Source organism: Solanum stenotomum, chromosome 2 (assembly GCF_019186545.1).
Source record: "Solanum stenotomum isolate F172 chromosome 2, ASM1918654v1, whole genome shotgun sequence".
Lineage (NCBI taxonomy): Eukaryota > Viridiplantae > Streptophyta > Magnoliopsida > Solanales > Solanaceae > Solanum > Solanum stenotomum.
Genome location: NC_064283.1, coordinates 72855861 through 72879750, shown reverse-complemented (window position 1 = coordinate 72879750; position 23890 = coordinate 72855861). Strand labels below are relative to the sequence as shown.

Genomic DNA, 23890 nt, shown 5'->3' with positions numbered 1-23890 from the left:
TGTCATTAATTTAGTGATCATTCATTATGTAATAAGACAAGATGAATTTATTTATATATAATTTGACATAAACAAAATATATAATGTAACACCTCCTCTCTTTTTTTTTCCTTCCTTTTGTTGCATTTGTTTCTTCATTTCTGTACGTACTTTACAAATAAATAAATTAATAAAATGCCTCACAAGTAATATAGCAACAAAACCCATGTAGTATAGTAGCAATTAAAGTTGATGATAAACCGCACACAAAAACATAACTGTATTATTCTTAATTTTAATTGCATTAATTCTTTTCATTATAATTTTTGGTGCACCTAAACAACTATGACGTATGGATACACAAATGAGATTTTTGTTATCTTTATAAATAGTGTTGCTAATATTCTTTCTTTTATTGGGTTGTCTTTTTTATATTTTTGCAAAGGAAGACATTGAATAAGCTAATTATAGATCATTTATTTCTCACTAGCAATGTTGTTGGGGATGAAGTTATAAAGTTTTGAGTGAGTTGATCATTACCAAGCGAAAATTACATGTTAAATGGTGAATTGTGAGTATCATTTATCTATTATTTTACTTTCAATTTTTTCAAGTGAATATATATACATTAGAATTAGTAATTGACATAACATATAATTCAGAATGATGACATTGTATACAGTGTTACTATAAATAGTGTGCTTGATCCTTAATTTGTTATCATTTTTGTTCGAATATTTACAACTTCATATTATTGTGTAAATAGGCAAATGATTGTATTTAACTATGTATACTTTTTTAGTTATTAGATATTATTTAAACTACCATATTTTTTATTTGTCGTTTATTACAATGTAAATCTGAATTGTTACCACTTAAATCTTTCATATTTATAAATATGTTTGCTTTGTGTTTAAAGAATTGTAATTTTTTAGAATTTTAATCCCTTATAGGAGTTTTTTTTTCATCAGGTTGATGATTTTCATGGGATGTCTAAGGTTACAAGTAAATATGGACTTTAGTTTATTTGTTTTCCTGTCTAATTTATTTTATTTTCACTTCTTCATTTTTCCATTTATTCTATAAATTTATGTCTTTCACTTATGAACAGTAGCTTTATATATATATACATATATATCTTGCAAATAAATATTTAAGACATCTTAAAACTATAAATGTATTTACAATAGAAAATGAAACAAAACGTAATAATACTACTTCACAATACTACTAAAGGTAAGGTGCAAAAAAGTGTTCATACAACTTTTTTATTGATACAAAAATGTTAGTTTTGTGAAAAATACGGAAATACAACATCAAAAGAATATTATTACTCCAACTAAAAAAGAAGTGATACTAGGGGTACTTATTTTTCTTTTTCATTTTTTATTAATATAATTAACTAGGAACCAAATCTTGGATGATAAGAGTTGATGAGAATAAAATTACGCAGAAATAATAAATAAAATTACGTAGAAATAATAAACTTTTACGAATATGAAAATTAAGAAATATATTTTTAAAACATTTATAACTTTGAATATTATACAAATAATTTATAAATTTAATAAGGTCTATCACGATCGCACGAAACGCGGCTAAGTTAACTAGTGTATAATATAAGGAGAAAATCACTCTTTTAACATTTTTTTTTTTTTGAGTATCTTCTATATCACAACTCCTATTATTATTTTTTTATAAACTCCTTCCATTTTTTTTCAAGCAACAACAAATTGAACAATTCTTGTATTTGAGCTTGTTTTTGCCTAATATCTATTGTGTATCTAAGTTAAAACTAATTAATTAATTTAGATACACACCACATATATGTTAGAACTTGATTAATTGGGCCAGGAGTTAGATGGGCTTATGTTAGTGGGTACTTGGTCCTCCAATTGCTGGGTCACAACTGTGGGCCGAAGAAGAAGACCAATGGCACAACTGTTCAAGGCTTACGGGCCATCTGGTAGATCCCTATTTAGAATTGGGCTTTTTACTGAAATAATATAGGGAAAATTTTCAAAATGTCAATATTTTAGCATTTAATAGGATTCCTTAGCCACATTTTCAATATTTATTAAAAGTGTCAATAGTTTAGTTTGTTATATATCTGATTTATGTATTTCTTAATTTGTTTAATTTGAAAGAATACAATTATTTAATAACAGAAGGGAGAAAATCAATGGAGAGAATATTTCAAAAAAAAGGTAAATATCACTTAATTTTCTGATCAGTTACAATTTTTTAAAGAAAACTTAAACGTGTACCTTTTTCACAATGTATTTTTATTTTTTTTCTCCAGAATTTTGTAACCTTTTTTAAATCGTATTCATTCCAATATGTATATTATTTGTATTCATTATAGTTTTCATGTTGTATTTTGTATAATGAAACTTGCATTTTTTTTATTAGTTTGTATTCATTCCAATAGTTATGCCAAATGAATCTATAGTTATTTGAGAAACGTATTTGTATTCATGTATTTTTTCACTGTGTATTTTTGTATCCTTTCTTAAGTCGTATTCATTTCAATATGTATTTTATTTGTGTTTGTATTCATTCTAGTTTTTATGTATTATTTTGTATAATAATATATAAAATACAAAAAACAGTATGATGAAAAAGTAAGATTTAAATGTAAAACTGAAAGGAATAAGTGAATATTTGTTGCAATCATTCTTAAATAAAATACTTAACTAGTTGGCATACTTTTAGTATGAATACAAATTAGGAACAATACCAAAATTCATAAACTATGCAACATGATTTTTGAATGAATACAAATATTAATAGCCTACATACGGTTTTGAATACAAATTGAGAAAGGATACAAAATTCTAAAAAAAATTATAAAAACAAAACAAAACAAACCAATAGGAAGTTGTTCTTCCTCTGAATAAAATACATATCTAGTTAACATACCTTTGGGATGAATTCAAATTAGGAACAAATACAAGATTCATAAACTATACAACATGAGATTTTGAATAAATACAAATATTAATAGCATACATACAGATTTGAATATTAATTGAGAAAGGATACAAAATTCTAAAAAAAAATTATAAATACAAAACAAACTAATAGGAAATTATTCTTCCTCAACTTGGTCTTCAACAACTTCTTCGAAATCTTCAGCACCCAATTTTGGAAATCAAAATATACTTGGTGACAATGTATTTACCTTTATTCATGGGTGAAAATTATTTTGAAGAAATTGTGAGATTTCTTGAACAAATTGGAGGAAAGTAGAAGAAGTGATTTTCTTAGACAAGAAAAGGAGAGAACAGTGGTGAAAAACTCAAGAGAGAGAAAGGAAGAATTTGGGGTATAAACCTAGAAAGAGGGGAAAGTGGGTAATGAGAGTTTTTTTTTTCTTTTTCACGTATAGGGGAGTGAATTAGTTGAATGTGGGGCTTGATTTGAGAAATAAAAGGAAAGAAAATCAATTATATTATGATACATTTTATTTGCTAAAATATTGACATATTGACATTTTCAATAATTATTTTAAAGTGTAGATGTTTTTAATAATTATGTTAGAGAGTTTGACTAGTTTGCTAATTTTCCCAATAATATAAGGAAAAATTACAGAAATCTCACCTTTTAGTTTACTTATTACCATTATCCCCTATACGTTTTACAAATCTCCAAAATCCCTCATTTTTGCGCATCAGATTAGTGTATCAGCGCTTATATTATTGTATCTCACGCATCAGATTAATGTATCAGTGCTTATGGACAAATTACTTAACTACACTCCTTTACTTAACTTAATATCCATTTATCCCTACTTATTTCAAAAATTTCTTATTTACCTATGTATCCCGTGCACAACGCCATGTATCCCGCTATGTGAAATGTATCAAACGCTATGTATCCTGTGCACAACGCTATGTATCCCGCATGTATCCAGTGCACAACGCTATGTAGAATGTATCAAACCTAATGTATCTCGTGCACAACGCTATGTATCCCGCAAACATCATTTTTAAGAGATTTTTGGTAAATAGAAAACTAGAAGGGATAGGATGTTATTTAGTACTTATAATATGTGGTTCCTATAATTTATACAAGTATTATTGGGAAACTTATCGAAATTTCATTAGTTTAAGAGCTAATTAGTTAGATACACTCTAGTTTGTAATAATACAAATTTTATCAAATTTGGATGCGTTCAGATACATGTATCTCGAGAAACATGAGTCAAAATTAGGTGTAATTTGTTCTAGATACATTATATCCAAGTGTCGCATGTATTTGAGATACATAACAAATCTCGTCTGCCTCCCTCCCATTTTGCTTGCCACTCTCATATCTATATAATATTACAGATACATGCGAATCGCACTAGATACATATATATATGTATATACTGTGATTCTCATGTATCTATCTAGAATACGTGACTATCTCACTCGCGTCTCTTCCTATTTTTTAGTGTATCTGATAGCAAAAATACATGTATCTAATTGTATCTTTCCCGATATATAAAATAGTGAGTATTTAAATGAATATAAAGAGAATCTCATGTATCTCATTGTTGTAATAAATACACATAAAGAAATACATATTTACAAGCTATATACTGTAATTTTTTGATGGAATATTGATCGACTCTTCTTAAGTATATGTGATTCCGCCACTGTTTGTCCGGACACTCTGGATGTTCCTAGATGGATCATTCCGGATTTTCGATTTCAATACAAACGAGACGCTTCCTAATAACTATTCTCGATTAATTCACGATTTGTTTATCAATATAGCATCCGAAAACTCTTTTAAATTTTTTTGTCAGTTTTTAAAATTCTTTTAAAATTCAAACTAAAACGTGCTAGTTACACAATAGCATGGAAGAACCCAAAAGAGTATTTTAGATGATGAAATATGATACTCCTATCTAAAAAAGATTTGATTTTTTTTTGTTTGTTTTAAAAAGATGATGATTTTTTTAATTATATTTTAATTTCAATTTTCCACGTGGTATATTTATGATCATAAAAGTAAAGAACATTTTTACACATTTAACATAACTTAAATTTAGAATAATAAAATTAATTTTTTTTTAATTTTCTTAAACTATGTATCAAACGCAAATTAGACCATTCTCTTTAAAATGGAAGAAATATTTTTTTAAGTTGACACGTGACAATTTATTAGTTAAAGTCTAATTGGAATTTGGATTGTACTACAAGTTCAATGAACTCTCATGAATTATAGTTAAATTAATATTTGGGAGAAGGGAAAAATTGTGAGTCATCAAGTCCTCCAGAAAGAGGTCCACTTGAAAATGATTGATTAGACATATATATATTCTGGGGATAATTATAATCTAATGTTTTTGGACTACAAAATAATAAAAAAATGTATAGATTTTTATATATTAAAGTATAATATACATATTTATATATAATAATATACATAATTAGTGGTATATGTTTCATATATTTCGGTCATATTAATAAAAAAAATTAGTTGAACAGTACATATTGATAAGTTTTTCCATTATAAAATGTAAAAGTTCTCACACAACTTATTTGGATATATCACTATTTGATTTGTAAATACTCCATTATTCAAAATTATTGCACGGTTGATCACTATAGAATAACTTCACATATATAATATATGAATTAAAATTAAAATACTTATATACATTAATATTTAGGCTTTGATACCAACGTTACAGGATCACCGACCCAACGTTACAGGTAGATACGTAAAGACCCAACGTTACAGGTAGATACATATATAATTTTATATACGTAAAGACTTTTGTTGGCTTAAAATTAAAATACTTATATACATTAATATTTCTGCTTTTTAAAAGACTAAAATCTTTGTGATTTTCTAATTTTGGGGACTAAAATTCCTATGTGATTTTCTACTCTGATTACTTACTCGATTTGATGATATAAAAAGTACACTATTTTATTAAATTTGGTTAAGGAAACAAAAGATAACAACCTTTTCATTATTAGTTAAAGTCAGCCTAATAGATATTTAAATTATTTGCTAAAATCAAAATATTATTACTTTTAAAGTATCAAATGCATTTCTCTTTTAGAACAAACATGATTTGTCAATAAGGTTACACAAAACAAAAGGGTGGAACTTAGGGAAAACCATTTGATAGTGTAATGTTTGCCCTAAAAGGAATAGCCACACAAGTTTTCTAAAGTTTCTTCTCAACAATAACTTGAGATTCGTCTGACCACAAATATATTTAGGAAAAACTTTTTAAAATGATGTTTGTCCATATAACTTGTCATTACTTGACAATATATTTGGCCCTAATTTTATGATGACCAAAAAAAGGTGAAATTTGCATAATTTTACAAAATCGATGGGTAAATTCTCGACTATTTTACTTAGTTTAAGGGTATATCTAACCTTTTTCTTTGTGAAAGGATTATGTATCAAAATCTTTTTTCTATAATGAATAACTATACATCTAGAACAATCTTATAGTCATAAGGATATTTTTTACTTTAACTTGTTTATTTTAGTAAATCATCAACGTTTATTACTTTTTTTCATACTGTGATTACTATTCTTAGTATTTTTTTTTATTTCTTTCGCTATTCTTTTATATATCACAATTTTTATATCCAAACGCCTACCCGTAGAACGGAAGGAATGAAGATATTTTCGATTATGAGAGTGTAGTTCACATCAATGGGGCACAAACTCTTTTAATAAGTTAAGGGCTGTACCAGTTGAGGGATACTTTGCAGATATACATGTGATCAAATTGACCACCCAATTCAGCAAATCAAAAACCTTTAAAATATTTATTTATTTATTTTCAATTTTATTAAAAGGGTTCTTTAGTAGTTCAATGAATTAGGCATGGGCACAACAGAAAGGTGGCAAAAACACTTTGGAATTGGAAAGCTACAATTTTTTTTTTTGGTTTACCACGATATTGATATCGATATAAAAGCTCATTATTTTGATTTCTTCATTCGGAATGAAGGGTGAGAGTGCTTCTATCAAAGATCTTTTCATATCTGGATCTCGAATTCGAGAAATAACTTCATCTATTACATCACATCTGTCGGTGATATAGTGGATTTAATTTCTTAATTACAAATTCTTGATTACAAATACAGATATCTTGGACCCTTTTTTAAGTACCTAATTTTTATCTTTTGAAGTTGCCCTTTTTATCATGAGTTTTTAGGCCTATGCAACTTTTTATCTCTTTACTTTTTCTCTTATGTTCTTTTTTTGAATTAAGTTGTCAACAATAAATCTCTCTTAGATGGGAGGAAAAGAATAAGTAAAATAAAATATTTATTTTCAATATAAAATGACTTTTTAAAAGCTTGAAGAAATAGGTTTTTAATTTGATTTAAAATTTAAAATTGATTGAACGACTTTCAATGTAAAATGGTACTAGCTATATTAATGACTACCCTTCGTTCCATTTTATATGGCAAGGTTTGTTATAAACCGGTCAAATAACTTACATTTATTGTCCTCAAAACTGAACTAAGACACATTCCATTATATGTTTAATCCATTTATTGATTTGACATAAATACTTGAATAGATTTATACTGAAATGATATATATCTTGTTTGGATGATTGTTATCTATTATATTATATTATTAGTTTAAATACTTATTTTGGTTTTTACTTAAATTTAATATATCATATCCTTAAAATTCATCGTTAGATAACGACGAAAAGTCTCATTTTATGTAACGGTTGATTTGGTGGGCTCGCATTGTTGCCATAATATAACAACCTCACTTTTTAACTAAGCTCTATCATGTATCCTTTTCCCAGTATTATCATTCAAATTGTAGATGTGTAACATTATATAACGAGAGAGTATGATACAATCTATCAAAATATTGTATCCATTAAAACAATTCAATACAATACATTAGGAAGCAACAATAACGACCATCCAAACAAAGTGTCAAATTTTCAAGTGCAAGGGCATATTAGTAAACTCACATCAAGCTCCTCTTGTCACTTCTATATAGTTAGCTTTTTACTAACCCCCTTGTAGCTCTTCTTGCCCTCAAAAAATCTCCCTTCCATATTTTCCTCTCTATTTTCTCTTTCTCTATGTTGAGTTTTCATCTTCCTTGTCTACTTCTACTTATTTTTTTCAATATTAATTGTGATCCTCATTTATATTACTAATCACAACTTTCTTAGTAACAATTCAATAGTCCAATTTTTCACTTCTTGATTCTCCTCTAAACTCCTAATATAAAAATAAAATAAAATTAGAAGATACTATGGAGGTAGCAAGACTTTTTGAAGGTTCTAACAATGGCTTTATACTTCCAAATGAAATTCTTCCTCCTACTTCTAATTGGGTAGCTAACTCTTCCTCCATTTTCCATGGTAAGGTTCCTTCGCCGAAAAATTATATTATTTATACATGGTAAAAATTGAGTACTTTTTATGCATGTATAGTAGTTCTTAACCCGTTTTAGCTAGTTCGTGTGTTTATTTTTTCATATTTTGAACTGAGTTAGTGAAAATTCTGATTTCGTCACTGATGTGTGGGGTGATCCTTTGATGATTAAGAGATTATAGCCTAAAGTTGTAAATATTGACAAGGAAATGATGGAATTTTTCTGTTCAATTTAGATGCCTTGCTAATATCCTACTCTATGATTTTTTTCAAGAAAAAAATAACAAATTTTATGTATATGTAGTTGGCTTTTGTTTTCTCATGTTACTTATTAGCTCAGTTGATTGACTATTTGACTATCTGAACTTTCACCTCGTTATTGGTGAATGTTTGATTTTCTACCCTGTGATCTCGTCATGCATTTGTGAAATTGAAGTGAACCAAGATTTGTTTCCTTCATTGCTCTGTTTCAGGCTCTGTATCCATGGTTAATTTCGATCAAGATCGAGTACAAAGGTCTAAAAAGAGGTCATGTTTAGCACAACTTGATCAAGACGATAATAGCAGCAACGATGACAATTGCAATTATCACCAAAGCGAAAAGAAGAGACGATTGTTACCGAAACAAGTTGAGTATCTTGAGAAAAGTTTCGAGGTAGAAAACAAGCTTGAACCTGAAAGGAAAGTACAATTAGCTAAAGAAACTGGATTGCAGCCTAGGCAAGTTGCTATTTGGTTTCAAAATCGACGAGCCCGGTGCAAGACTAAACAACTTGAGAAGAATTATGATGTCCTTAAAGCTAGCTTTGATGAACTAAAGACTCAATATGATTGTCTCTTCAAAGAGAATGAGTGCTTGAGAAATGAGGTAAATTTAGTCAAGAAACCATTTATACATTATTTGAATATATCATATTTCACCTTAAATTTTTGAAAATATTGAGATCATGAGTTAAAATGATACTTATTAGAAGTGTACAAAGGTTGATTTTGAGAGTAGTTTTTGAAAATTTATGTTCAGGATATCTGTTTGGCCGTGAAATTTGATCAGACTTTGAAAATGTGATTGGGAGTTGTACTCACAAAATTTCAAATTTTGTCCAAGTAAATGCATATCCTAACTCCTAACACAACTTCAGAAACCACAATTTGTGCGTGTTTGACCATGTTTTAATGATTTTGGTCAAACGTGTCTTTCAGAGTTCAACTTTGAAAAAAGTGAAAAGATTTCACAACCTAACGCCTTAAATTTCTAAGTTTCAACTTCGAAATCTACTGTCTAACATGCGCAAAATCGCAAAATCTGATCTAGGTCTTCACTTTTTTTTCCCCTTTTGTGCTCAATAGGTACATTTACTCAAAGATAAGTTGATCAACAGAGTAAAAGGGAAGGAAACTTCAGAACCTATTAATCCACTTGATCATGTAGAACCTCAAAATCCTTCTATTGGAGTTGCTTCAAATTTAGCAATGGTGGTGTGCAAGCAAGAAGATGCAAAAAGTGATGTTCTTGATTCAGACAGCCCGCGTTTTACTGATGGCGATTACACTTCTTTTTTGGAGCCTGCTGATTCTTCAAATGTATTTCAGACAGAACACTCTGATTTTTCTCAAGAAAATGACACATTATGCTTCCCAAAACTTGAAGAAGATCATCATCATGATGATTTACCTGTTAATTCCTGTAGTTTGGGTTTTCAAATTGAGGATCAATCTTGGTTCTCACATTATTGAGTTTTCACTTCAAGATCATATAAAGGGAAATGAAGCCTTTGTGCTACATTTCCTTTTTTAATTTACACCAATAATATGTTGTATGTATTGTATAGGTCCATTTGGAATGAGATGAAGATCTTTGTTGTTCTATTCAGTGTCCACATTGCAGGGTCAATTCAGGGGTGATGTTCTCAACAGGGTTTTCTCGATACCTAGGGCTCGAACTCGCATAAATAATAGATTGATATTTTATACACCCCTAACTCTTTTATGGACCAGGTTAAGCTATGTGTTTCAATATAATAACTTAGTTGGAATAAATGCAAATAATAATCAGAATACAATTTTTTTACATGAAAACATTCAACTCATAAGGGTGGAAAAAAATCATGACCTACATCTTTGTAGGATTTCTCCTAATCTTTACTGATTAATGAGCTTCAACAGAATTTAGATTACCACACTTGCAATCTAGGAACTGTTACCACACTTGCAATCTAGGAACTGACTCTAATTACTACGTTACAACAAACTTTCAGATCGTTTATCCTACTTCAAGTTTAACATAGACTCAATATTGTTTCCTATTTTTTGTACTTGTTTCAACACTTTGTCTGTCATCAAGATATACCTAAACTCAACAAATATCTCTTTTTATGATGATGACAAACTCATATTCCTTCTGTATTATGCTCAACCTATTTTAATCTGTTCAAAGTCTAAGCATAGCATCAGAAGACACATTAGATGAGTCAGGTCAAAATAGTGAGATAAATATTACACAATATACACACTTCCCTCGATTTTCTACAAATCTTTAGTTAATGCAAGTTTACCTTTCAGACAAAAAAATAGTGGATTATAAACATTACACAATATACACACTTCCTTTAGTTGATGCAAATTTACCTTTCAGACAAAATAAATAAATAAATAGTAGATTATAAATATTACACAATATACACATTTTCCCTGATTTTCTACAAATCTTTAGTTAATGCAACTTTACCTTCCAGAAAAAAAAATGGATGTTGACAATTTGGCTTTTATTTAATTTTGTAAAATTTGACATTGTGACATAACCCATCGTTTTTAATTATTTTTATTGCAGGAATCAAGGATTATTTTAAAAACATGAACATCTTGCTGATGCATTGAATATTGTTATAAAATGTCTAATTTCTAGACTTTTAGTGTCCCTTATAAACATATTTTAATAGCTAAAATCTTCCTAGAAACTACTATAATTTGTTCTTTAATAAAAGATTCCATCACTTCTAGCACGTAGCCTAGATGGAACAAATTATATATATATATATATGTATATATATTCCAAGTTCATTAAGAACTAATACTTCTTTAAAGTATTTTAATTTAAATAAAGCTTTGGAACCTTACCAAATACTAGCTTATAGCCATAAGTTCTTGAAGGGAATCAAGTTTTCATATTGTTATCAATGATTAAGAGACAAATCCAAGATCACAGTAGTTATATATAGATTTTTCATGTAACAGTGCCGAAAAAATATTTAGTGGTTATTGAGTTAATGTCATTGCATCCAGAGTCGATTACTAAAGTTTTTAACGACATTTATATAGAATGCTAGTTATAAATACTGATACTTATTATTACCGTTAAATATTTTATTTATGATAATGTCATGTCATGCTCTCTTTTTCTACTCTCATTGACTCATAACGTAAACGAAAATTCATGTATTTTGGAAACGTTATAAACTACCTAATCTTTATTATAATATTTCAATTAGAAGAAAGATGCGAATTTGCAACAGCAAATGCACCACTATATATTTATTTATTAAAGTATTTACATAAAGCTTGAGAAAATGGCCAAAAGACTCCCAACGTATAGCCGGATTCCCAACTACACACTCATACTTTACAGGAGTCTTATTACCCCTTTGGACTATTTTAAAGCATAGTTATTTGCTCCCTAAATGTTGATGTGGCAAAGAAGGTATAGTTCACTCTCTTTGGGAGAGTGAGAGATAAAAAGATGATTATATTAAAATATTAACTTTATAAATATTTAATTTATTTCATATTAATATTCTATTTTTTTTTTGAAAAAAAAATTATGTTTCCTTTGTTTTTTTTTTTTACATTCTTTATCTTTTCCCTTCAATGTTCATAAGATCCATTGACACCAGCGGGCTCACCTTGACCACCAGTCACCGCCCTCATCAACTTTTCATCACTAAGCCAATTCATATCTTTAAATCAAATACTTTTTCATCATATCTCCACTTTTCATCACTTTGAAAATTTGTTGGTAGCTCAAAATCAAAATCAAAATTGAAAGTTAGAAGAATCGAACTTTAGACTAGTCATTAATGGAAGAGTTCACTAAGTAATAGATTCAATTAATGGAGAAGAATTCATCATTGGGTGACAAACTCTTTAATGAATAAGACTCATTTATTGAAATTGTTGTAAACATTAATCAGTTATAAAGTTTTTCGTCTGTCTCTAGCTTTAGAGAAAGAGATTTCCTGGTGTTTAGAATTCCGGTGAAGGTCGAAGATACGGTAGTCATGGCATCCTCATCGTCAAATCTGCAGAAGCTTCAAAGAAAAAGAAATGGAGGAATGGAAAAGAAAGAGAAAAGGAGAAGATGAAAATATATATAAAAAAGTAAAATATAAAAGAATAATTAATTTTTTTTAATATAAAAAAAGGGTAATATTACGTGGTAGTGCGTGTTGATTACTACCTAATACGAATATGGGCGTGAGTTTGTAGGGGACTAGATATTTCACTTTTAAAAGGTTCAGGGGTGATATGACTCCCGTGAAAAATAAGTGTGTAGTTGAGAATTCAATAATAATTTGGTGGGGCTTTTGACCATTTTCTCCATAAAGCTTAGATTCAATTTTTTATCACAATATATACAATGGTAGATGTATAAGTAAATTATGAATTCAATTGAATTCATCATTTTTGAATGTTAAAATTAGTTATAATTTCAAAAGTATGTATAATAATAGGTTTAATAGTAAACACTTTAACGATTTAATCGATCTAATTTAAATTCTAAATAGTATCGAGACGGACCCTAAGTTAACTGACACTTGCAAGTTGCAATACATAGACCACTTGCGTTACAGATTGGACATGATCAGTTTTATATGTTCGACAAGTTATTTGTTGGTATCCAAAATTTGTGTCCCAAGCCACAACATGCACTGAATAGTACTCGTTCATCGGGAAGTCCCACGTTAGAGTTAAAAGCTTCCTAACAAAGACAATTTTGTATGCAGAGGGACGCAAACTTGAAATCTCCAATTAAGGATGAAGGAGTACTTACGACAGTCAAGCAGTTTGAACTGAACCCCAGCTAGTATTGAGATTGAGAGCTGTAAAGAGTTCGGAGATCAGTCATTCGACTTAGGAATCAAGTGACGGATTCAGAATTTTCCTCCAGAGAATTCGAAAAATAGAATATAAATGTGTGAGTAAGCCAACAAAATGCAATTCTAAGGAAGTAGTGGTATATAGTTTATAGGTACAAAAATTTGGGACCTTTTAGCATGTTTGAATTTTTTGAAGAGAAGCTAAAACAATAAAATGTTCACAATAAGATTTGAAAACTAGACATGAGGGTCAATTTAAAGGAGATCTACCACTACACTACAACTTGTTTCTTGATTATAAGAGAGTTTAAAATTAATATATCTATATAAATACATAAAATTTACCTTATAAATGTCGTGTAATTTTTTGCTGAGAGGGTTTGAGTGAAACCCCTAGAACCCACGTGAATCCGCCCCTGCTTACCACTCTACTACGACCCTTAATGTTGGTAGTACTCCTTCATTTGTTACTTTACATTAAGCTGTTTCAAGCTGTAATTTAATTCTGATGGAACCTATTGTGGATGCAATGGGGGAAGAAGGCATGCAAGAGCTACGAGTAGAGGCGAAGTAATGATATGAAATTTACGTGTTCTAAATTTGTCATCGTACCCATAGCTCATTTTAGTTCGTTACAAAGTTTACCGTTAAAATATATGTATATTTAATGAATTTCCTCCTATGAAGACAAAAGTTCTGTTCTGACTACGAGATCATTTAAATAAAAGTTATTGAATTTGTTTGTACAAATTTATGCGATAAAATTTTTATTAGATACGTGTCCAATTTAAGATCGTAATTTGACTTACATATGTTTATTAGGACATTGAAAGTGTGTCATTCAATTAGGACAGAAGAATAAGGGAATAACAGTACTAATCAGATAAAAAGATTCTTTACTTATCTCATTACTGATTATTGAGATAGAAGTATTAAAAACACTCTGAACTTAATGAAAATTATTAGTTTTGTACTTGAATTATTGACGGCCTAAATTATTAGTTTTGTACTTGAATTATTGACCGTCTTAAAAACATTTCTCAACCTGTCTAACTAAACTTAGATGTACCATGGATATATTACATGACATAACAAGTGGTCTCAAATTCTTGTTGAAGCATGAGACTCTTAATAAAAAGTCGAGCAAAGTGCTGAAAACACTTCTAAATTTGACGATAATTTAGGAGTGTATTTCATTCATGTTGCAAGATCAAGGATGTATTTCAATTTAGTTAATCAAGTAAATGAATGTTTTTAAGACGGTAAATAGTTTAGAAATGAAACTAATAATCCGCACTGAATTTAAAAGTGTTTTCATGAATACTTCTCCATTATTAATCACGAAATAGTTATCCCAAACTTTATAATCAAACTAGAAATTAAGAAATCTATAATTTATCCATCATCATAAAAAACTAAAAAAATCTTATAGTGAGTAGACAAATGCCACGCAAGCAGAGTATCGTATACCACAGAAGCTCTTAAAGCCCATGGGCCCATTTATAAAAGAGGGCCCATTGATAGAGATGGGCTGTGTTAACGTGGCAGAAAGCGTACGGTTGAAGAAAGAGAGTGGGCTTGTGGGCCCAAAACATCGCTTTCAGTTAACTCTTTTCAGATAAGAATATAAAATTGGGGGCCCAATTACGCACTCTTAAATGGGCTGGGCTTTGGGTCCTATGCATAAGTGTCCAAAATTGTAACACGTGGACCATCGTTTTCATGGGACACCACTGACCACGTGCGTACCATGTATGCATGTCTCATTATATCTCAACCAACTATTATATCTTTTTTGTATTCGATACTCATATTGAAGTTCAATTATTTTGAATTTGGGTCATATAGGATTTTATTATCATTTCGTATCAAGAATTTTTCTATATTCAAAACTCGAATTCCAAAACCTTTATCTAAGGGAGAAATAATCTCATTTGTTGCGCTACATCTTTTAATGATTCAAGGAACAATTTAACAGTTGCCTTGTCCCTTTTTAGTTTCACCAATGAAATTTACCCCTTCATTTTGATATAACTTGTCACTAGGAATGTGTATCGATCAATTTGATTAGGTTTTGATGTTTTTTATTTGACTTATTGAATATCGATTTGTAAACATGCTAAATTGTTATTGAATCATTAAGATATTGGTTTACTGATTATTGATTGTTATTGGTTTAACCGTTAAGATTTTGCATAGTTTTTATTTTTATATATATTGAAAATAACTTAGAAATAAGATGACAAATCAAATGAATCATGTATATAAGTAAGTTGACAAATTGCATCTTTTGCTCCAAACAAATATTGATACTTTGTAGAATAATCAAGAGTTTGAGGCAATTAGAAATGAAAGTATGAAACTAAATCTTAAGCAAAAGATTCAATATACAGAATGACATAAATATAATCTATTAATTTACTATTGTATTATCAATTAATCCGTCAAAAAAACCTCAAGTAGAACTAAAGCTTGTAAAGTTACCTTAATACACTCCAAAGATGAATTGTGTCAATTAGAATTGTTCAAAATAAAAAAAAAATGTTATTGATTTATCGATTTTAGTATTTTTCATATCGGTTCCTATACACAAAATACCTTTCAACATTTCAAATTGGCATAATACATAAACATAATCCTTAACTTGGCTTCAACGGACAACTATGTCTTCCAACTTTAAGTGTGCACAAGTAGACACTTAAACTTGTATAAAATTGAACAAGTAGACATATGTGTCCTACATGACATAATACATGTAGGACACCACGTAGGATACAAAAATTTCATGTAGGGTGCCATGTATGACGAATGTGTCTATTTGTTCAATTTTATACAAGTTTAAGTGTCTACTTGTGGACACCCAAAGTTAAAGGTTATAGTTACCCGTTGATGCCAAGTTAAGAGGCATGTTTATGTATTATGCTTTTCAAACTTAATGGCCCTTCACTCCCTTCCCTCCAGACAAATTTATTTAAAAGCCCATTATTCAAAATCAAAAAAGGAGTCCATACTAAAGTTAAATCGGCCCATTAAAAAAAATCTACGAACAAATAAGCAAAAACTCAAGGAAACATTCAAAATGACAAATATTAGGCCTTAAATAGGAATTTATAGCTATAATTTACTTAATTATGAATAATAGCAAAATGTTAGTGAAGGAGGGAAGAGATAGGCGAGCGATATCTGTGAGAAATAGAGAGGAGAAGTGTATTTTTCACGAATTTTGGAGAAAAAATATAAATACAAATTGATTTGTATCAAAATGAATACATATTAAGAGGAGAGCTGCAAGTGAGATCGATAGAGGGAGGAGAGAAAATTGTATTTTTGTATTTATTTTTGCATTGTATATATTTATTTAGTACCAATTGTATTTGAAATATAACAAATTATATTTTGTATTTATTTTGCTTGTCTTCTTTATTTATTTTGTATCAATTGTATTCGAAATACAATTGACAGAGAGAATAGATGTATATTAAATTCGTATGAATACAAATACATACAAAAATACAAAACACAGTTTTTCGAATACAACTGAAATAAAATACAAAACTCTTATATATATTGAATACAATTACTACATAATACATTTGAATTGATTTCTTCTTATTGATAGGAGAAAGAAAAACAGAGAGAGACAGGGATAGAGAGAGAGAGATAGGAGAGGGAAAGACCGCAAGAGAGAGGGAGAAGAGACAAGGGAGAGAGTGGAAGAGTTTGCTATAAAAACAACATATTGCTATTTTTATTAAAATTATTTTTAAGCTATAACTCTTTTTCATAAATAAATTGCCAATTTTGAAGTTGCATAAATAAAATGGAGGAATTAATTATAATTATTGAGAATCACGTAGTTGGTTTAATTTGCAAAATTGGTCAAAGGAATAAAGTGAGGAGCATTTAATCACAAGAAAAAGAAATAGGACTACCACCCATTTGCACAATGTGCTGGCCAAGGATAAGATATATTATAATAAACCAATAATCCATTTTTTAAAATTTTCATCCGGGATTCGATATTTGTATTGGAGTTTGACTACAGATTCGCACCGCGTAGGGATCTATTCGTGGAGAAGCGCTTACCAATGTATTTTGTCATTCCCAAGACTAGAATTCAAAACCTTTGATTAAAGGAGAAACAACTTCATTTGCTGCACCACATCCATAACGGGTAATAATCCAACTTTCAAAATGAAATATTTCTTTCATTAAACACTTAAACTAAATCATTTTATTTTCGTCAAATCATGTGCTGCTATTTTTACATGTGTAAATGAATCAAACTCATAATCACATCTTTTGTCTAAAAGAATTCACCTAATAATAAGTATTCTTACATCAAGTTATATTACTTAACCATTGTAATTAAATTGAGACAACACATAAATTGCACCTTATAATTATCCAAAATAAATCATATATCTATATATTTTAACTAATTAGACGATCTAATTACCATGATATGGTGGCACACACATCAGTGTTGTATTTCATTCCTAAAAGCAGGCGATCGATAATTCTTATTGATGTTAGGTGTATTTAAATATTTATTTCATGCTACTCGCACGGTTCATCAATACTTGTCCACTATTGACTTTGCACAATTCTTAAGAGATTATAAATAGAAGGGTAATTTTACTATATCAGCCTTTGGATATAATAAATACAATATCTTAAAAAATATAATAGGAAAATGACTATAATTAATAATAAGGGTAAATTAGGAATATCATCTCATATTGTGTTAAATCCTTACATATCAATATTAGCGAGCGTAAATTATAGTAATTAATCATTTTTTACAGTAGTTTATTGAATAAATCATAAAATCAAGTCCTTGCGAGGTTGATATTTAATTTGTTTTTCCATGTACTATCAATAAATAACTCATCACACATTCATACTCAAGAAATATAGAAAAAAAATCACAATCAAACTATTAAAAGAAAAGAAAATGAACTAAAAATCAGAGTTCTAAATGATTAATTTTGAATATAAAAGTAGAAACGTATGTTACGATTTTATAAATCTAATTCATTGAAATGTCACTATATTACTTAGCGATCACATGTGCTTGCATGTGCATTTGAGAGCAACAACATCTGATTATTAATTGAAACAAGCAATATAAACTAATGCATTAAAATTATATGGAAAATCATTTTTTCTTATTTTGTATACATTAATGTTGCTAACTGCTGCACCCACTGGTTTTAATTTCTGCATTTTTATGAATATCATTATTTAATTTTCTTCTTCATTGAGGCATTGATTGTAAGTTGTAAGATGCCATTTATTTATGAGTTATAAATGCAAAGTTAATGAGAATTAATATTTATCTGGTTATACATTATATTAAACTTTCATCATGCAAGTTTAATTTAGACCTACTGCTTTAATTAATGGAGATGGAGTTAATTAATTTTCCCTCTCAAAATTTCAGAATATTAGTAACTTATTAAAACTTCTTTATATAGTAAAATAAACAATTAGGAGCTAGGCAATAATTTGGAGTATGAGAATAAAGTGCTAATGATAAAGCAAAAGTATTGCTAGAGTTTAATTTCCTGTAAGCGGTCAAAATTATAGGTCATGGGTTCGAGTCCTAAATATAAAGAAAAATCTGTTGGGAGCGTCACCTCCAGAATGAGCTCCAGAGGCGAATCCAAGGTTTTAAGATGATGGCTGCACTATTACTAAAAGGTGAATCTACCTCACTTAGGGAGGTGCTCCAAATCATCATCGCATTATATGATACTCCACATATGGGTTCACACATTTATATTTCAATATTTTTAGAAAAATATAACACTACTATATATGATCTCGGGAGAGGGGCATGGGAACCCGTGAACCCCTCTTGCATACGCCCCTGATGAGCCATGCAGTGCATGATCTAAATTTAGTCGGAGCTCCAATGCAAAACAATCGCAACTTAAATGACTAAAGAATATATTCTACTTCAATTTGAATAAGATTTTCCCTCACATTAGCAAGAACTATAAATAGTAAGCCAAGTGATTTCTTCCACTAATCCAAAGTTCTAAAAGCAAAGAAAATTTTGCTTCAAAATTATTGAGAAAGTGGGTGCCAACAACTCTTCTGCATGGCATTAAACTAATAATAATGCACTGACACCAACTCTACCCATGAAGAATCAAGTCATTCATTTCCATTCCTCAGCAACATGGAAAATCCATTTTGATTCTTTTGAAACAAACTAACAAATTGGTAATATTCATTTTACATGATTTTTCTTCAAACATTTCACATAAGATATATTTCATACAAGTCTTCTTCTTGTGATTGCTAGATTGTTATTGACTTCACAGCTTCATGGTGTGGTCCTTGCCGACACATGGAGCCAGTTATCAATGACTTTGCCTCTACATATACAGACGTCGAGTTCATCAAGATTGATGTGGATGAACTTGATGTATGAGCTTTAATTATATATGTTTTGCTTTCAAGTTTTGTATTGTTCGTGTTACTAATTCGTTGAAAGCAGGACGTAGCTCAAGAATATGGGGTGCAAGCAATGCCAACATTCGTGCTGATAAAGCAAGGGAAACTAGTTGATCAACTTGTGGGAGCAGATAAAGATGGACTGAAGAAAAAGATTGAAATAAACAGAGCTTAAGAAACTAAAAAATAGCACTATTGCTTCAATAAGAGTGATAATAGCACTATTACCATTGTTGTTTTTGGTTTGAATAAGAAGATGCCTTGCTTGTTTTGTGTTTCATAGGATCTTTCTCTATACAACAAAGACCCCTCCTCTGTGTGTGCGCGTACCCTACATAAATGTCAACACTAGCAAAAAAGGTTTTGCATTCTTCTGGGTAAACAAGCAAAATGAAAAGCCAAAACCTGGACTGAAAGCAAATATATGAATGAAAAGATGCTTCATCCAGCCAATGTCATAAAACAAACGAATAGGTTCATTACTAGTCTGCCACAATCTGCAGCCACAGATGAAAATAAAATTCGAACAAGATAGCAAGCTACTCCCAACTCCAATTACTTGATGTATAGCATCTACCTCCAAATTAAATAAAATAGCACAGTTATTAAAACTAGTAAACTAGCTAACGTGTTCCAACGTAAGAATTATATATGGGCAGCTGCTATATTAGCTCCTTTTATGGTGCTAAACAAAAGTGAACTTTGAGAGGCATCGTGTCAAAACAGTAGTCCTACTATGCACAATTTTCCTGTCTTATGTCTAGCATAAACCTTATGCAAACTTTTCAAGTATGTACATAAACAATCAGTCTTGGTAAAATCTCAAGTATAACCATGGTAGTCGGCAGTTCTGCCCAATACTCTTCTGATATCACATTTCTGATCTGAACTAAGCCTTGACGGGAATTTAACCTCAAACTTGATCCTCAAATTTCCTTTCTTTCCAGGTTCTTTCGATATTGGCATTCCTTCATTCGGGATTTTCTGCTCATGTCCTGGTTTAACAACATCTGTGATTGGTATAGTGAGTTCCCTTCCATCCAAAGCAGTCAGGTTGATAGTTTTCCCAGCGAGAGCATCTACTAATGAGATTTTCTGATTGATCACTAGATCATTCCCATCCCTCTTGAAAACGTCATGTGGCTTTTCATCTATTACAAAAATAAGATCACCAGGTGCAGCTCCAGGCTCATGGTTCCCTTTCTCTGGAAAAGTAATTTTTGTGCCTTTCTTCCAACCAGGTTTAATGTGTATTGCCAAGACCTCTTCAATAGTTGTGGGCTTACTGCAAATATAGTTTATACATGGAAGACAAAACTGATTAGACTAAGAACCAGTATTAGAACCATTAAGTGCAAACTAATTAGTTGTAACTTATATATTAAAAATACATGCAACGGTAGAATCACATGTTCACAGAATTCTACTGTCAAGTCATTTCTGTGTTACCCCCCTCACCTCCACTCCGCACCTCCAAAAAGGTAATACTGCTTTAGCAGCTAGGAAATTTGTCCTCCTATCAGCTGTATATTTTGTCAGAAACTATATCATTGCAACCAGGAAATGGAACATGTAGCATGACTAATCTACCTCCCTAGACCCTACTGATCATAACTAAGCAATGTTAAATAACTTATATTCTGTAGGGAAAGTAGCTTTGATCCTGAAATCATATCTTTGATCCAGAATTTTCGCTTAGTAATAATAGAGGATTGAAGCAGATGCTCTGTAACAGTAAAAAATTGTAATTCCTCAAAGCAAAAGAGTATTGTTGCATAGGAAGATTTAAGTAATAATAGTTGATAGAAGCACGTGTTCCGTAACAGTAACAATATGTAATTCCTCAAAGCAAAAGAGTAGTCTTGCATCTGAATATTTAAGTCTAACTAACTGGTAGTACGTAAAAACATAGGAAAAACACTACCTCAGATTATATTCAGATTGATAAGCAACAAAGATGTTGTATTATTTTAAAACAAATCATTCTGGAGTCTGCCAACTCAAAAAAAATTCAATTTTACAACAACATACCTAGTGTAGTCCCACAAGTGGGGTCTAGGGAGGGTGGTGTGCACGCAACCTAACCTCAAATTCCATCATTTTCAAAATGAAAGCTTAAAAGAACATATTATGGTTTTCCTCGTTGAGCTTGAAGAGATATCTAAAAGATTTTCTCTCGATTCTCTGTTATAGCTCAAAAGTAACTCTTAGAAGTTATGTCCAATAAGACTCTCACTGTTGGAAATTGGGACGTGAATAAGCGATCAATCTCCCACCAGTCCACACAAAGGAATTAGATTAACATCAGAATTATCACTCATTTTATCAAGAGGCAGATGGTAAGAGCATATTAAGGACAACTTAGTTGTCACAAGTTAGCAAATGGTTGATGAAAAGAGTTGATTTTAAATGGTCAAAAAGTGAAACTCATTCAGCTTAGTTCCAACTATCACATCTACAGAATTCAAAAAAGTATCATCAACTCTGGAATTTGATATCTTGTTTCTTCTCTGTAATTTCATACTACACAAACCATTTATATTCGTGCATCGTCTCTATCCCAACTAATACACATAATTTAAGTTAAATGTACTTTTGCAAATGATAATCAAAGAAGAATTTTCCCTCGACTCACCAATATCATTCACTCATTCTATATAATTCATGCATAACCCCCATATGATGAACAGTTCTGATACATTACCGTGGGACAATCTCGAAGGCACAGTTTCAAGGGGATGGCCTAGTGGTTGAGGCATGGGAGTAACTTCCTAAGGATCCAGATTCATATGACAACTATAACCAACCTTGATGGACAGGATTAACTTGGCAATCTCTGCCAAATTCACCACACAAAAGATCAAATCACTACTATCAACTCGAATTATTCCTGTCAATAGGCCAGATGCAATTCATTTCGCAAAGTAATGTAAATTTCTTATTGACAAAAGCAGATAACAGATTCTAAAATACAGAATTTAGCAAATATGGATAGAGGATGCCATTCAGAAATATTAGCTGGTGTTTGTATAATGTAAGGTATTTACTTACCCAGTGCCATCAAGAACAATCCTTGAAATCTTCATTTTCCTCTTAGAACCCTTGTATAACTCCTCCAAGCTACACGGCAACTTGTTCTCCACCGGCGCAGCTTTCCGAATCCGTACAGTACCACCAGTACTCCTACTGTACCCATCCGATCCACCAAAAAATTCCGCGAAAATATCTTCCGCATCACGCGAATTGAACTTAAATCCTCTTCTATCACTAGGTGAGGATGGATCGAATTGACCAGACTTCAGTGCCTCGTCACCATATATATCATAGATCTGACGCTTCTGAGGATCACTCAGCACATCATAAGCCTCAGATATCTGCTTGAATTTCGCTTCAGCTTCCTTCTTATTCTCACTATTCTTATCCGGATGCCATTTCATCGCCAATCTCTTATACGATTTCTTCAAATCTTCTTCACTCGCATTACGTGACACTTTCAGTGTTTTATAGTAATCAACACTCATATTTTCTTCTCTTCTCTTTCACTGTCCTGTTTTCTCTCTGTATCGTTGATGAAAACGAAGAAGGAATATATGTGTTTGTATATATATTTATAAAAAAATATATAACAGACTGTTTCTCGAGAAATTTCTGGTAAGTTTGTTAAATCTGTATAAAAGGAAGTGGTTGACCCGTACTCGACGGGGAAAACTCCGGCGAGTTGGCCGGTCGTCAAGGCGAATCAATGCGTAAGGTAGAGAAATTGGCGGATGTTGTGCTAAGATACGCATAAGAAGAGATTTTTATAGAGTTTTTGTTTAAAATGACGGGACTGTGATGACAACTGTACATGCCACGTAGGATTTTTAACGGTGACGGAGTATAACAGAGGAATATTAGTTAGTGGGAGGTGAGAACGTGCTGGGCGCGTAAAAAATGGGCCGACAGAGTATCTTCTGTTGGAAGTCTGTG

General features: G+C 30.5%; 2 protein-coding genes and 1 pseudogene across 2 annotated transcripts; 2 read left to right on the top strand and 1 right to left on the bottom strand.

Annotated features, from left to right (window-relative positions):
• The first annotated feature begins 8004 nt into the window (after positions 1–8004).
• LOC125854301 (homeobox-leucine zipper protein ATHB-54-like) lies at positions 8005–10224 on the top strand. Its single transcript, XM_049533811.1, has 3 exons — positions 8005–8350; positions 8837–9231; positions 9711–10224. The coding sequence occupies exons 1-3, from the start codon at positions 8242–8244 to the stop codon at positions 10095–10097; spliced, it is 891 nt and encodes a 296-aa protein (XP_049389768.1). The 5' UTR covers positions 8005–8241; the 3' UTR covers positions 10098–10224.
• A 9267-nt stretch (positions 10225–19491) lies between these two features.
• LOC125854309 (thioredoxin H2-like) lies at positions 19492–20201 on the top strand (annotated as a pseudogene).
• Positions 20202–20393: 192 nt separating this feature from the next.
• On the bottom strand, positions 20394–23705 carry LOC125854299 (uncharacterized). Its single transcript, XM_049533810.1, has 2 exons — positions 22973–23705; positions 20394–21206 (listed from the first exon to the last, which is right to left on the bottom strand). Exons 1-2 carry the CDS (start codon positions 23440–23442, stop codon positions 20744–20746), a joined length of 933 nt encoding a protein of 310 aa, XP_049389767.1. The 5' UTR covers positions 23443–23705; the 3' UTR covers positions 20394–20743.
• Positions 23706–23890: the final 185 nt, after the last annotated feature.